This window comes from Drosophila biarmipes, chromosome 3L, assembly GCF_025231255.1.
Source record: "Drosophila biarmipes strain raj3 chromosome 3L, RU_DBia_V1.1, whole genome shotgun sequence".
In the NCBI taxonomy this organism is placed as follows: Eukaryota; Metazoa; Arthropoda; class Insecta; order Diptera; family Drosophilidae; genus Drosophila; species Drosophila biarmipes.
Window position 1 is genome coordinate 20,213,830 of NC_066613.1, and position 13,731 is coordinate 20,227,560.

Below are 13,731 nucleotides of genomic sequence, written 5' to 3' on the forward strand. Positions count from 1 at the left end.
GCCAAGAACCTTCTGCTGCAGAGTAAACAAAATGCACAAAAGATTCAGGGGTTTCGGAGCACGTGTGTGTGTTTGTCTACAAAGAATGCAGGCACTTAAACGTGTTGCATAATTCAGACGGCGTTTATTCAGAGCCATTGCACTCTGCCAGCGTTTTCAGCAAACCATCAGCAGATCAAAAAACGGAAGTTGCTCAAGAGCCGCTGCTACATTTTGATGAGCTCGACTGAACTCTCGGCTCCTGCTAACTTATTAAAGTGGATTTTGAAAGCAGAAGGATGTCCATGCAGTGGAAAAAAAGATTTATTTTTTCTCTAAATACTGGTGGTATATTAAAATAAATGTAGTCTATGCGAGAATATATTTATAAGCCGTTGCAGAGAATATTAAAATTTCAATCAACCGTATGAACAGCTTATAAAACATACATTTACACACTTTTACATGGGATTACTATGAAAGTAAAAAACGATAATGCCCACCACTTTTTCCTATGTGTAAAAATAGAATGGATGGGATGCCGCTTATATGTCATAATGCTCGGGCATTTTAAGCCTTCCGTTGTTTGACATTTATGAAGTTTACTCTATCGCTGTTTACACGCCTTGCTCCAATCATACGAAAAATCTGCCAGATTTCACTTTCCGCCTTTGCTTTTGCCTATTTTGCATAAAGAATGGCGCACAAGTGTCGTCGCAGGGGCCGCGCGCTGGTAACTAAATTATAATAATCTCTGGTGGCACAGGCTGTCACTATGATGGCATCATCCGTATCAGTATCAGATCATAACGGATTATGAGTGTATCATGTCGAGCGGCAGCAAAACTCCTCCATCAGGCGCGCCCCTCTATCTCTTTCGGATATTGTACTCGTAATAAAAGGGAATTTACATATGAAAGTTAAACTTTTTGCGCATATCGCTAGCTGTTTTCTCCTCCATTGGATGCGGATGCGGATGCGTCGTCCTTTTTCTAATAATGCCAGAGTGTGTGCGGGTGTGTTTGAAGAGGTACGAGTGTACGGGCATGTGTGTGCTACTCGCCATAACGTATGCAACATTACACGAGCAAACATCTGACGGCATGAGTCGAGCTGAGGACCTCCATCTTCGGGTCTCATCAAAATGAGAAGCACCGAGGAGGGCGCGAGCAAGAGGAAGAGGCGGGCGGAGCGAAGGTTGAGGTCCATGGAGGCTCAGGCGTACACAGGCGTCTTTTAATATTGTACTCTACCGTTGTTTACATACACTCGGGGAAAACAAGCTCAACGGAAGGCAATGAAAGCATACAACCAAACAGAACATTTTTAAAGCATTTCTACAGAGTACTTGGATATTTTAAATATATATATATACATATTCATTAAGCATGAAATACTGCTAGTCTCCTTTAAGAGAGATCAAAAAAGTCCGTTTCCTTAGCTTATCTGTTTTATCGATATGATTCAAGACTAGCATTACTTGAAAGTCAAAACGGAATACTAATTATTTTTTTTAATTGAAGTACTATACGTTAAAACCTAAATACTAAATAATAAAAAGTAACTAAATAAATATAATCTATTACAACAAAAACCACATTATAGAGTAATATTTTAGCACAACCTCTCGACCAGATCAAGCGTATTAGCCCCAACAAAAGCCAAGATGAAAACACTTTTAGCATATATAGATTTTTACTAATCATTGGTATTTTTTCTCAATCAGTTTTCAGTTTTGCTTACTTTCATTACCAATTAGTTAATTATTTTACATTGTTTTTGTTTTTGTTCTGGTTGAATCACAGTTACATACTAAAAATTTATTACTTATTACACGCTACCCAAAAGATTTTTGCAAGCAAAAATTTATGTTACCCAACGTCTTTTCTCGCAATGCATTCCGTAAAGATGTCACAGTACACACTGTCTACGTGTGTGTGTGTTCGTGTGTGTGTGTGTGTGTGCTTCTATTTGTCAGTGTCTGTGTTGTTGTTTTCCTTTGTGTGAGTGTGTATCTGTGTGTTGTTTGAGGTTGCGCTTCGCGCTGTTTACACGGCCTATGTCTACATTTAGCGTATATATTTCTATATATATAGTTTATATATATATATAAGTTCGCTAGCTATACTTGGTTTGTTTTCGTTCATGTTTTTGTTGTCATGTGTTCCTCTGTTGATGTTGTTATTGTTGTTGCTGTTATTGTTGTTGTTGTGGTTGTCTGTCTCTGTGCTTGTTATTGTTATTGTGCTACGTTTATGGCACAAGTTTCTTAAATCCAGCACCTTCTTGGCCAAGTTTGAGCTCTTCATAAATTGTGGGATTTACTTCATTGCACTGCGTATTGCTGAGCGGGTTATGAAAGTGATGCGCCGCATCTGCCGCACTCTTGTGTTGCTGCTGCTGCTGCTGCTGCCTGTTCCCCGCGAGTGTGACACCTGCCGAGGTGGCCGCTGCTGTCGGCGCCGTTGTCGTTGTGGACGTCGTCATTGTGGCGGCAATGCCATTACGACCATGACTGTGACTGCTGCCGTTGTTGTTGCTGCTGCTCATCCCATGGTGGCTGCCATTTTGCGTCGTGATGGCCGACGTGACAGTGGGTAGCTATGGCCGTTCATAAATGTCCATGTCCGGGTGTCGATGTGTCGTTTAGAGGGGGTGGGAGAAAAAGACATTGACAGTTATAACATACATAAAAACACAGGTAAATACACGCCTACGAAATATACACGAAAGCATACAACTATCATATCACTAAATAAACTTTTCCGACAAGGAGTTGGCAATACAGGTGTGGTGACTAAAGTAGATATAGTTGATCTCATGATACCCAGTACTGAATTTAGTGTATAAAGTTTATTAAGAACTCGGCACTTTAATGGCTTTATGGTTACAAAAACCTTTTGCAAACTATTTGTTTTAAATAAAATTTTGATTCTTTACCAATGAATTGCTTTTTCAAATGGAACCAGTTTTTAAACTATGAAATTATTTGTAAAATGGAATATCTAATTTTATTGTTCTAAATCCATTCATGCCACTTTTCTTATTTTTATAAAAGAAAAAATATTTCTTCAGTAGATCGAAGTCATGAGGTATAAGTCGCCGTTATTAAAGTCTTTCACTTAGTATTTGTGCTATCTTTGCTAATAATTCATAACGTATATACCCCGAAGCTATGCAGACACCCTTCCCGACAGGAAAACATGATGATGGAGGCCAAAAAATGGCCATCGATCGTTGTACACACCTGCACCTGTTCGAGGCCCCTGGTGTAGGTGGGGTTCTCGAACGCCACGTTGCCGTTGGCCGACTTTCCGTAGCTGGAGCGCTGCCGGCGGTAGAACACAATGGCGGCCGCCGCCAGGAGAATGGCCAAAATGCTGGCCACAATGCCACTGATGGTGCCCACGGCACTCGAGTAGCTGCTGGTGGCCGAGGTCACATGGTGCTCGCCGAGCGTGAACCTAATCGGATCTGTGAGCACGCTGGCACCTGCAAGACAAGCCGGCAAATTAAAATCCTGGCCGGCACTCGGGCACCTTGGGCCCAAGCATCTCAAGTAATCTCACCGTAGCTATTGCCAGCCTTCACCACCAGCTCGTAGAGCACATCCTTCTTGAGGCCATTAATGCTTATTGTTGTGTCCTTTACGTCGATGCGTCGTATCTCGAGGGCGGCCATCGCATTGTTGCTGCCGCCCATACTTGTTGCATTATTCATGGCGGCCAGGGTATCCATGCCGGGATTCTCCATCGCGCCACCCTGATCCGAGGATGGGGAACTCGAACTCGACGTCGGCGGCAGCACGGCGGCCTCGTGGTAAAATATTCTATAGCCGTCAACAGCATTTGGATTCTTTGTCGGCGCATCCCATCTGTAATGAAATAGTTTAGTTTTCATAGAGAGAGAGAGAGAGACACCGACGAGGACGACGAGGACGACGATGGCGACGACGACGGCGCCGCATTATGAGTCCTTGGCAATATTGTTGCAGGCTCAAAACTTGTTTGGAATTTTAATAAATTTAATGCGGCAGCAGTTCCAGCGGGTTCGCAGCCCTCATCAACCTTTGACGTTGACCGAGTGTATTAAAGTGAGATAAAAAATCTCTGCTTTAATGGATTTGCGGTCTATTAGTGGCACACACAGCCTCACCCTCGGACGCTCGCACCCGGCCACATGAGAGGATGTGTGGCGCAGAGAAGGATAATGAATGTATTGGGTTTGGAGCGCTAAATGGATGAGTCTACTTCCGCTTCGGACAAAAGTGTTTAAGAGCTTAGCCGAGGGGTTGGAACGTGTGCCACATAGTTTGGGGGCTTAAAGCCAAATGGCTTCTGCTCGGTTAAACTTTGTTTAGGTAGGACACTCCACAAAAATAGACTTTGTTTAGTTTGCGTCTCTGAGGGCGAGATTATTACTCTACAGGCCTTTTTGTATTAATAAAAATAAACATTTATCTATGAATTATAATCAATAAAAACTTTTAGTTATGAGAATATTATATAATGAAGAGGAATTATATATAACATAAATAATAACAAATAATATACAAATTAAAAAAAAAAATCCAGGAGATTCTTTTGGACACTCAAGAAAGGAAAATTAATTTAAAGAGATTATTTTTTAGAAAATATAAAAATATAAAGAAATATTTACTATATTTTTAGGAACTTTTATCTGCTAGGCCACTTTATTGTAAATCCAATTTCCAAGTACTATATATTGAGTTCAGAATTAAAGACTCACCTTATATTCACTTCGCTGTCGGAGACCACACTGACCACAATGTGCTCCGGCGGTCCCGGCAGTCGATCGCGGTTCTTCTCAAAGCAACCCACAATGGTTCGGGCGTACTGCAGGCTGCAGATCTCCTTGGAGCGGACCGACTCGCCGCGGCACCAGTTCAGGCACTTCCGGGGCACATGCTCATCCGCACAGCAGGATCGATGATCCGAGCCGTCGGCGGCACATCTCATCAGCTTGTCAAAGTCCACAATGCACTCGGGTCGATCCGCAATGGCATCGAAGTCCACATAATAGCTGCAGGCACTGCGACAGGCCATCGTCACATTTTGCTCGGCACAACACTCGGAGACGTTGTGATTGAGTGCCGGCGTATTGCGTATACGCACCGATACCGGCGTGGTGGTGGCCCCAAAGGGATTGTCCGCATGGCAGAAGTAATCGCCGACATCGTTGGCCTGCAGCTTGCTGATCCTTAACGACATCGTATATATCGTGGGCCGGGATTCATTGGATTTGACGGAAATAAAGTAGTTGCCGCCGTTTATGACCGGCACCCGGCCATCCTTTTCCCTCCAGAAAATTGTCTTGGGCGCCGGCTTGGAGTCCACCGTGCAGCGGAGTTCAATCTCATCGCCAATATTGGCCACGGTGATGCCAGCTGCTTGGATTTTAGGTGGATCTAAGGGGAAAACATTTTAAGATTTAATAATAAATATTTAATAAATTAATTCAGTGTTTCACCTAGCTGCATAAATATAAAACTTCATTATGCTACCTGTAAAATATTGAACAACTTTAAGACTTGTATTTTACTAAAATAAATGTACATTTTAGACGAATTTAAGGATAATCAGCATATCTTTAAAATGTATATATTTCCAGAACTATCTGTATCTTGTTTATGCATTCCGCATCCTTAAGGTAAAAACCCTTGACACTATAAGGCAGCTAAGCGAATCAACCCAAATTGCATTACTTACAGCATATGTTAACCCTCCTGGTGGCCTGCATAGGCACTCCGTAGCCGTTGTCCGCATAGCAAGAGACGTGCTCCATGTCGGCCGACACATTGTGAATGACCGTGACCATGTGCCGCGAGGTGTCCTGCCGCACCAGATGTCCTCCCACGTACAGCGAGATGGTCGGAGCCGGGTTGCCCAAGGCCAGACACAGGATGGTCATGGAACCGCCCTCCGGGATGTTGTCCGCCGGATGCACAGTGGGGGGCTGCAAGTGGAGTACACCTCAGTTAGCCCGAAAATAAATATGTAGTCTGGAGCACTTACGTCCACAAAGGCGGGCAGGGCGGGATCCGTCCAGGCCACCAGTGTCTCGGAGGGCAGCGAGTCGCCCCGCTCGCCCACAGCCTCCACGTAGAGCACATGCTGCGAGCTCGGCTTCAGGTTGTTCATCCGCAGCCAGGCGAGCTTCGTTTCAATCTTTATGAATTGCTCGGCCCTCATGGCCTTGTGGTAGACTCTGCGGGGGAGAGGCGATGGTTAAAACACACACCAAAACATAACATGCAAATTGGTCTTTAAAATAATAGCTTTAAAATTCAATTCTTCAATTTCAAAAATGTCTACAACTTTAAAGGGTGAATTTTATTGTTCTACCAAAATGGTAAAAATAAAATAAAATTACAGATTAAGGGTAATTTTAGGACAAATTTTAATCTTTGGATGATAAATACTGGAAGAAGAATGAAAGAAAGACATAATTTAAAAACATTTAAAAACATAAGTCAGCGAAATATCTTAAATCAATCCAAAGTTATTTCTTGAAAATACGCACTTTAAAAATCCAAAAATATTAACAAAATTTAAGAAAAAAATATTAAAAAAAAACATTTTATTTATTTATTTGTCTGTGTTTTTTTTTAATTTCTCATAATTTAAGTTAATAGAAATATTTCAAGAAATACTACCCAACATCTTTTGAAATCTAAGTTCAATTCAAGTAAATGCCTGCCCGGCAGATTGATCCCCTGGCTCACCTGTAGGTAATCCTCTCATGCGGATGCGCGTACTCGGGCGGCTGCCAGGTGAGCTGCATCCAGGTGGCACTGTGGGCCACCACCGTCAGCGAGTGGGGCGGCGAGGGGGCGCCCCAGGCCACGCCCTCGCCCCGCGCTGCAATGCACATAGGAAAAGCACACACAATCGTAGCAAAACAGACCGCACCACAATTAAATCAACTCATTTTGGAGTCGAGTTGGCCAACTCACCTTCGCCGGCCCCTTGTTGGTCCGTGGTGTTCAGCAAGAGCATGGATGCCGGCAGCGATGTGCCAAATTTGCCGCGCGTCACAACCGTAATGCGGTACAAGGCATTCGCATCCAAATTGGTCAAATCGATACTCGTCTCATTGGTGGTCAATTCCTAAGTGTATAATTGCATGCGAATGGCAGGCGAGACGTTAACGAGAACGAGAAAAAAATGTGGGAAAATGGCTATGAATAGACTGAAATCAGAAGACCATACCGCAGAAAAAGGGTCGACTTTGGCAGTACTCTAGATACAAAATTAACCCTTCTTTTGCTTATAAGTATATAACACAATAAACTCTACATTTTCAATAAATCCAGTTTCATGATCAATATTATTTTTAAGATACTCAAAACTTATGTATATTTTTTAATAACCAAAAACCTGGATATTCAGCACCAAATTCATCTAATTTATTATTTAAAAAAAGAACCATTTAAAGCACTCCTTATATACATCGATTTCTCAATTACCCCCGAGTTGCTACACCCTTTATTGAGTTTTTCTCGACCTCCCAACGACTATATAAAAAAATGCTTCGGTCTGTTCTGCTGTCGTCTGCTCTTGGCTGTGGTTTGGCTTGATTTCGCTGAAAGACATGTCGCCATGATTAGTACTTTTTGTAATTGCCGCCACGCAGCGCAATTTGTGGTATTTAGCCCGTCAAATGACACCACACCCTGTTTTCTCCAACGTCCAGCCAGACCAGCTGCATCGTCATCAGAGTCATTCGCAGTGTGCCATTGTCGCAGTCATCCGACTCATCGGACCCTCCTGCTGGCCCCCATCCCAAGCCCAGTCCCTATCGCTATCTGCGATTCGGGTCCCGTTTCGTGTCCCCTCTGTCCGCACTGGCGTTATTTTGTTTCAAAAGCCATCCTCGAAATTGACAGCTGTATCTCGGCCGCTGGTCTATGCATGGAGTTTTCCCGGGGACAGCGGACGGGCGACCCCAACACCCCATAGCAACCCATGTGACCCCACTCCAAAACCCACTTGCTGCAAATCCACATTAAAAATTGTTAGCGTAATCTGTTGGTGTTTCGGCTTTTGTGGCCGATAGATGCCCTGTGGGAATTTAAAGGCATAAGGGATGGGTCCTAAATTATGAAGTATCTGCACAAAGAAAACATACAATGAAGTGTAGTAATGAAATAATTTTTTTTAGTAAAATAACTTGCCTGAAATTATAGAATATTTCATTAAATATTGAACAAAATAAAATATAATATTTAAAAATCAAGAAAACATATTTCCAAACTGTATGTTTTTAAGATTTTTTTCATTTAAACTGTTTCTAATATGCTTTCGAGAATGCTTTATTTTAGATTTTATCTTTCACGTAAGCATAGTTAAGCATATAAACTATATTTTTTCATAAATGCTATTAAATATTGTTTTTTTTTAAACCCTCATTGTTAATTTTACAATTTATTAGACTAATTTTTATAGCCTGGCTTATGGACACCGTACAATCTCAGAACCAACTCAATCATTTACACACCGAATCGCTTGAATGCCTGATGTTGCTGCTGCGTTGATGTTGCTGCTGTGATGTTGCTGCTGTGATGTTGCTGCTGCGATGATGTTGCTGCTGCTGCTGCTGTGTTGTTTCGGTCTCTCTCGTTTTTTAATCTCTTGCAGATGTCGCAGTCGCGGTGCGGTTTTTGGCCTTTAATTGCATTTTTGGCCGCCTGGCCAGTGCGAAAAAATGCGGCGCGTTAAGTAATTTATTTCGATTTATGGCCGAGCGTTGTTTGTTTTTAAAGCAAAGTCAGTTCTGGGGGCCAGCATTAACTTGTTTTTATCAGCAGCATGGCAGCAGCAGCAGCATCATCATCATCATCATCAGCAGCAGCAGCGGCAGCGACATCATCGGGGACCGGCGTTTGTTATTTCAGCTACTTAGCGCTGGCAATGCGCTAAAATGATTTGATTTGAGTGCCACGCCCCCTGCGAACGCCGCCCTCCCCGAGCTTAGCCGGGGTAACGAGTCATTTTGAGTATGTAAGTCAATGTCAGAGCGATGTTGGACATCTGTTCGTGGAGCCAGTTTGGCCAACATCTCTAAATATGTATGGCGGTTCATCTCGCTTATGGTTAGATGTGTTTTATTTTTTTGGCCATGCCCGGGTCAAGTCGTAAATCTCAATTTGCGGGGGGGTTCGCTTCGCCCTGCCTGTGACAACTTGTGTCAAGTATGAGCTGACGACGCCGGGCAGTGGACCCATTTTAACCCCAGAACCCGTCCGAAACAGGGGTTAAATTCAGAGATAGGGTCTTCCGTTTGACACAGGTACTCGCCGATAAACTAACTAGAATTTAGTGACCACAGCCCGAGAGAATAAATTGCCCGGCTCAATACTAATTTCCTTCCATTAGAAACTTATCTAAAACGCATTAAATTCAAAGCCCAAAAAGATTGTCAAGGCAAAGCAGGGAAAAACGATTTATTATGCTCTCGACAGTCCGTGCGGCAAAAAAAGGGCAGCTCTAATAGCAGCCAAAGGACTTTCGGTTGGGCGTGTGTCCTCTGTGAGTGGCTTTTTGCTTTGCTTTTTCAGTCCCCAAGCCACCCTTCGTAATTACATTAACCGCAACTTAAATGCGCCACAATTGGCATGACGAGCTGGTCCTAACTGAATAATTAATGGGGTTACCTTCCAGAAATCGAGGTGGGTCCCCAGCAACTACTTGAGCGAATAGCTATTGCTGCTCAAAATGCATAGCGCGATGTCCTTAGCTACTTAGCTAGTGCACTAAGAGAAAATAAAGTTCTCAATATAAATTTCATATCTAAGGGAAATTTCCTTACAAGAGGTACCCATAACAATTTAGGGTTTATTAGAACCAAATATTGAGGTTTTTAGAACTACCACTACATTAAGAAAATGTTTTTGTCTACCCTCTTACATTTTATTCATGTTAACTTTCCCAAAAAGATAGTAACTTAACTTGATAACTAGGCCCAAAGAGATCTCTTAACTAGAGGTATACAAAACATGGTTTTGATATTCAGGGCTTAAATGGTACATTCCCCTAACTTTTTTTATATTTTATTTTTTATTTTATTTTAAGATTTAATTAAAGCCTAACCTCAGTTAGGGCGCGTTTTTTGTTTCGTGTGCATATCTGGGGTATCTGAAGTCCCTCCCCTTAAGGGGAGTCACATTCCGGCCATAAAACTAGGTCCCCGGTCGCTCATTTACCAGTTGTCTTGGCCCGAAGTCGGCTGCAGTGACAAAGCACATAATCGCCGTGGCCCAAAACCCCTTTGGCTCCTTCACAGCTGTATCAGAATATTTAATGTGTCTAATTTCTGGCATCGTGGTCAGTCCCTTCCTTGATTCCTCTTTTTTTCGGTGCTTTTCAGTGTTGCCGGCTATATTAAAAAGTTTTTTATGGCCGTGTGTTTGGCCAACATAAACACAAATAGGAATAAAAGTCCCAGCACCAACTAACGCAGAGCGGCGGCACTAAAAATCATCACAAAAGTTACGTTCGTTTTCGGCCAACAGAGTCAACAGAGGAGAATCATTCGCTAGCAGCGACTGTGGAAAGGAAAACCTTTTATTTCCGCTTTTCCCGAACCCCTCATCCCTCATGCCTCACCCCCCATTTCTCCCCCCTTCTCCAGCCCGATGGTATGTAATATCCTGTAGATTCGAATAATGTTTTTGTGGGGCTGTTTGTTGCTGATGCTGCTGGTGACACAATGCCGGCCGTGCATTGGCGACGAATAGAAATTGCCAAATTATTGGCACTGATTCAATCAGGAAGGGTTGCAAAAACACAGCGGGCTGCCGGCGAAATTACCTTTAAATATTGGGCGGCATTGCGATTGCTAGTTTAAGCACAACTTTTCGCCAAGCCATTAGTCTTGGCCCAGTGGTTTGTTGCCCCAATGATGTTCTACCCCCTCACCCCATATCCCCTCCTCCGCATGTACATATATATTTCTGACACGTCCAAAAGCAATTAAGTTTGTCCATAAAAGTGTCACACTGAGTCAACGCATTGCAGGCTGCTGGAAGGGAACTGTGCCGATAGCCACGAACTTATAGATACAATAACCCATTCAGATGGGGTCGCGGGGCGCGTTTAAACCATTTGACACCGGCGATGGTGCGATGTTGCGATGCTGCGATGTTGGGCTGGTCGCACCGCAAAAACGGCAAAACTGAAAAGCATTTAAGCCAAGCCGAAGCCAGGCCCCAAGTTAAGCCAACAGCAAAAGCAACAGCATCACCGCAACAGCTGCGAGCACTGCTGACCAAAGCAAGTGAAAATAAAACAAAAATGCGCAAAAAAAGGGGGGAAAATAACGAAAAAAATAAGCAACCAACAGGGCGAATGAATTTTCCACAGCACAATCAACAAAAAACAGCTCAGAGTGTAAGAAAAAATGCGAACCAAAGCTGACACCGCACAGTATCTTCCATATCGATTGGTTTTCTGGCGCAGAGTTGCTCACGTGACGAAAGCCCCCGTCACGATGGTTTCGGGGTTTCCCTTTTCTTTGCAGCCATCAATAGAAACTGGAATTCCCAGCACCTCATGATCAATCATTCATATTTAATCAAACGTATAGCAATGAATCTTAAAATGCATTATCAACAAAAAAGGTTAGAGCTTTTGCTAAAAAATATGTTAAAGAAAATTATAATCTACACAAGGTGTGTGATTTTAGGTTAGGCTAGTCACCCAATTAACCTTTAACTTTAAAAGTAAAAATTCTATGATAAAATATATTAAACCCTTGAATTTAATATGCCTTAGCCTTTGTTAATTACAATTTTGGGTTACTAAAAATATAACTTTTTTTTGGGTTCCTTAAATGCGTAAGAAAGAATATAGCATTTAAGGCCTTAGGTACTGCTTAGTATTTCCCTAGATTTTTAAATAATTAAAGTCACGGGACCACCGCCCAGTGAGTCGCTGCTGCTGGAGCATCATTGGCAGGTTGTCGACGACAGGTTGCAGTGCCCCCAGCAGCAACAGCAACAACAGCAATGCCAACAGCAACATCGGCAACACCGACCCCACTTTAAATACATTTCTGTGCGCATCAACACGCGACAAACTCTTGCCAGGCCTTTGTTGTTGCCGTATTGCTGTATTTTTTAGCATTTGCAAGTTTTTCGAGGCCAATAACTCTGCTGATGGCCATGGCTGATGCTGCAGCAGCGGCAACAACTCCACCAGCAACAGCGATAGCAGCAACATCGCCGAGGCCCAGCTGCCAGCAAAGCGCGTTGATGTGTGACAACAACGGCCAATAACTACAACAACAAGTGCAACAAAGCTGCAGAGCAACAACAATTGCAACACCAACAATTACAACAATGCCAATGGCAAAGCCAGAGCCAACTTTTGGCCCGTTGTTTGGTTTTGGTTACTCTTTTTTCCCCTATTTTTTTTCGTCATCTATTTTGTTGTTTTTTTCTCCAGATCGCCTGCAATTTTTACCAGTTTATAGTCACGTTTTGCACGTTGCCAATGCATATGGCGGCCATAAGTCCCCCAGCCAACGCCTCCCCCCCCCCACTCAACTGAAAAGGCGTCAAAAACTTTGCCCATAGCTCTGCATCCATCTAAACCTGGCCAACGAGCCCCCCTCAACCGATGTTTTGGACAGAGTTCAAAGATTATTACACTGAATTGGATTAGCGTTGGCCAACCAAAACTATCTGTCCGTATATATATTTTTATATATATATTTAAGTTGAATATTTTGGTTAGAGAGGATTGCACTTGAAATTCGCTGCGAGCTTTTGCTAAAAATCCAATTGATTTGAATGACGGGGATAAACAATGGCCATCGATATATGCATTTAGTGGGATTTAGCCGATGGCCAATGATTTAAATAAATAATTGAATAATTGGCTTAGCTGCAAAATCACTTGGACATTTTCCCTGAGCCCTTGGCTGAAATTAATGCAGGAAAAAATTCTCAATTTGCAATTACCTTAGGGAAGGATTTCTCTTTTCTACTATGCATTTTTACAAAAATAGATTGTTTCAAAATGTAAATAGTTAAGCTATGCATTTTTTATTAATTCTTGGTACTCCGCTTTGGCGGGTTTTGAAAGGTAAACAAAAAATCAAAAATATATTTTATTTGTGACAAATGCAAGTCTTCCACCATTTTAAACTCCTCACAGAATCTGGAATCAATTTGAATTTCGAAATATATCACCAAACTCATTCATTTAATTCATAGGATATGGCAAATAAGGCTCACGCTCTGCGTAATTCAAGTCTCTCAGACACACGGTCTATTATGATGCCAGAATCAAGATAGACAATTTCAGCTTAATGCCTTTATTGAACAATTAGTGCAGCCTCTCACGTTGCGCATACGCCATGTATGCCGAAACGACCACAATATCTGCTAATATGACTGCTTGTTATGGAAGCAATTTCCTGTCCCCGAACTTCTTCATTAACTCGCCTGGCAATTTAAGTTCTTCCCGGTCGGAAAGTTGTTGAAACGGTTATTGTCCTGGCACCCACAGCCCACACGGCCCCCTGCCACCGGCCCCTGCTCCGGGGCACAGACAAGGCAATTTGTAAGCTCTTTTCAATTCCATTGGCACTCGAATATATATAATGTCAGCATTTTGGCCCAAAAGGCAAATCGTAATAAGGCGACCGCCCGCAGGCCCCCATGCAAATGAAGTGTCCCATTGTGTGTGTGAATCTGGCTCCGAGTCTCGGAGTCTCTGATTCTCT

At 42.7% G+C, this 13,731-nt stretch overlaps 1 protein-coding gene across 2 annotated transcripts in view; it reads right to left on the bottom strand.

Moving 5' to 3' along the window:
* Nucleotides 1-1,667: 1,667 nt before the first annotated feature.
* The window catches only part of LOC108034951 (Ig-like and fibronectin type-III domain-containing protein 2), a 75,136-nt gene continuing 63,072 nt past the window's right edge, over nucleotides 1,668-13,731 (bottom strand). For both annotated transcript variants that reach the window (XM_017110237.3, XM_017110236.3), the window contains 8 exons: nucleotides 6,956-7,109; nucleotides 6,725-6,860; nucleotides 6,015-6,207; nucleotides 5,709-5,955; nucleotides 4,729-5,407; nucleotides 3,549-3,853; nucleotides 3,227-3,471; nucleotides 1,668-2,580 (listed from right to left, as the gene is read on the bottom strand). In XM_017110237.3, coding sequence (XP_016965726.1) covers nucleotides 2,233-2,580; nucleotides 3,227-3,471; nucleotides 3,549-3,853; nucleotides 4,729-5,407; nucleotides 5,709-5,955; nucleotides 6,015-6,207; nucleotides 6,725-6,860; nucleotides 6,956-7,109 — 2,307 coding nt within the window. In that variant the 3' untranslated portion in view covers nucleotides 1,668-2,232. The remainder of the gene's footprint in view (nucleotides 2,581-3,226; nucleotides 3,472-3,548; nucleotides 3,854-4,728; nucleotides 5,408-5,708; nucleotides 5,956-6,014; nucleotides 6,208-6,724; nucleotides 6,861-6,955; nucleotides 7,110-13,731) is intronic.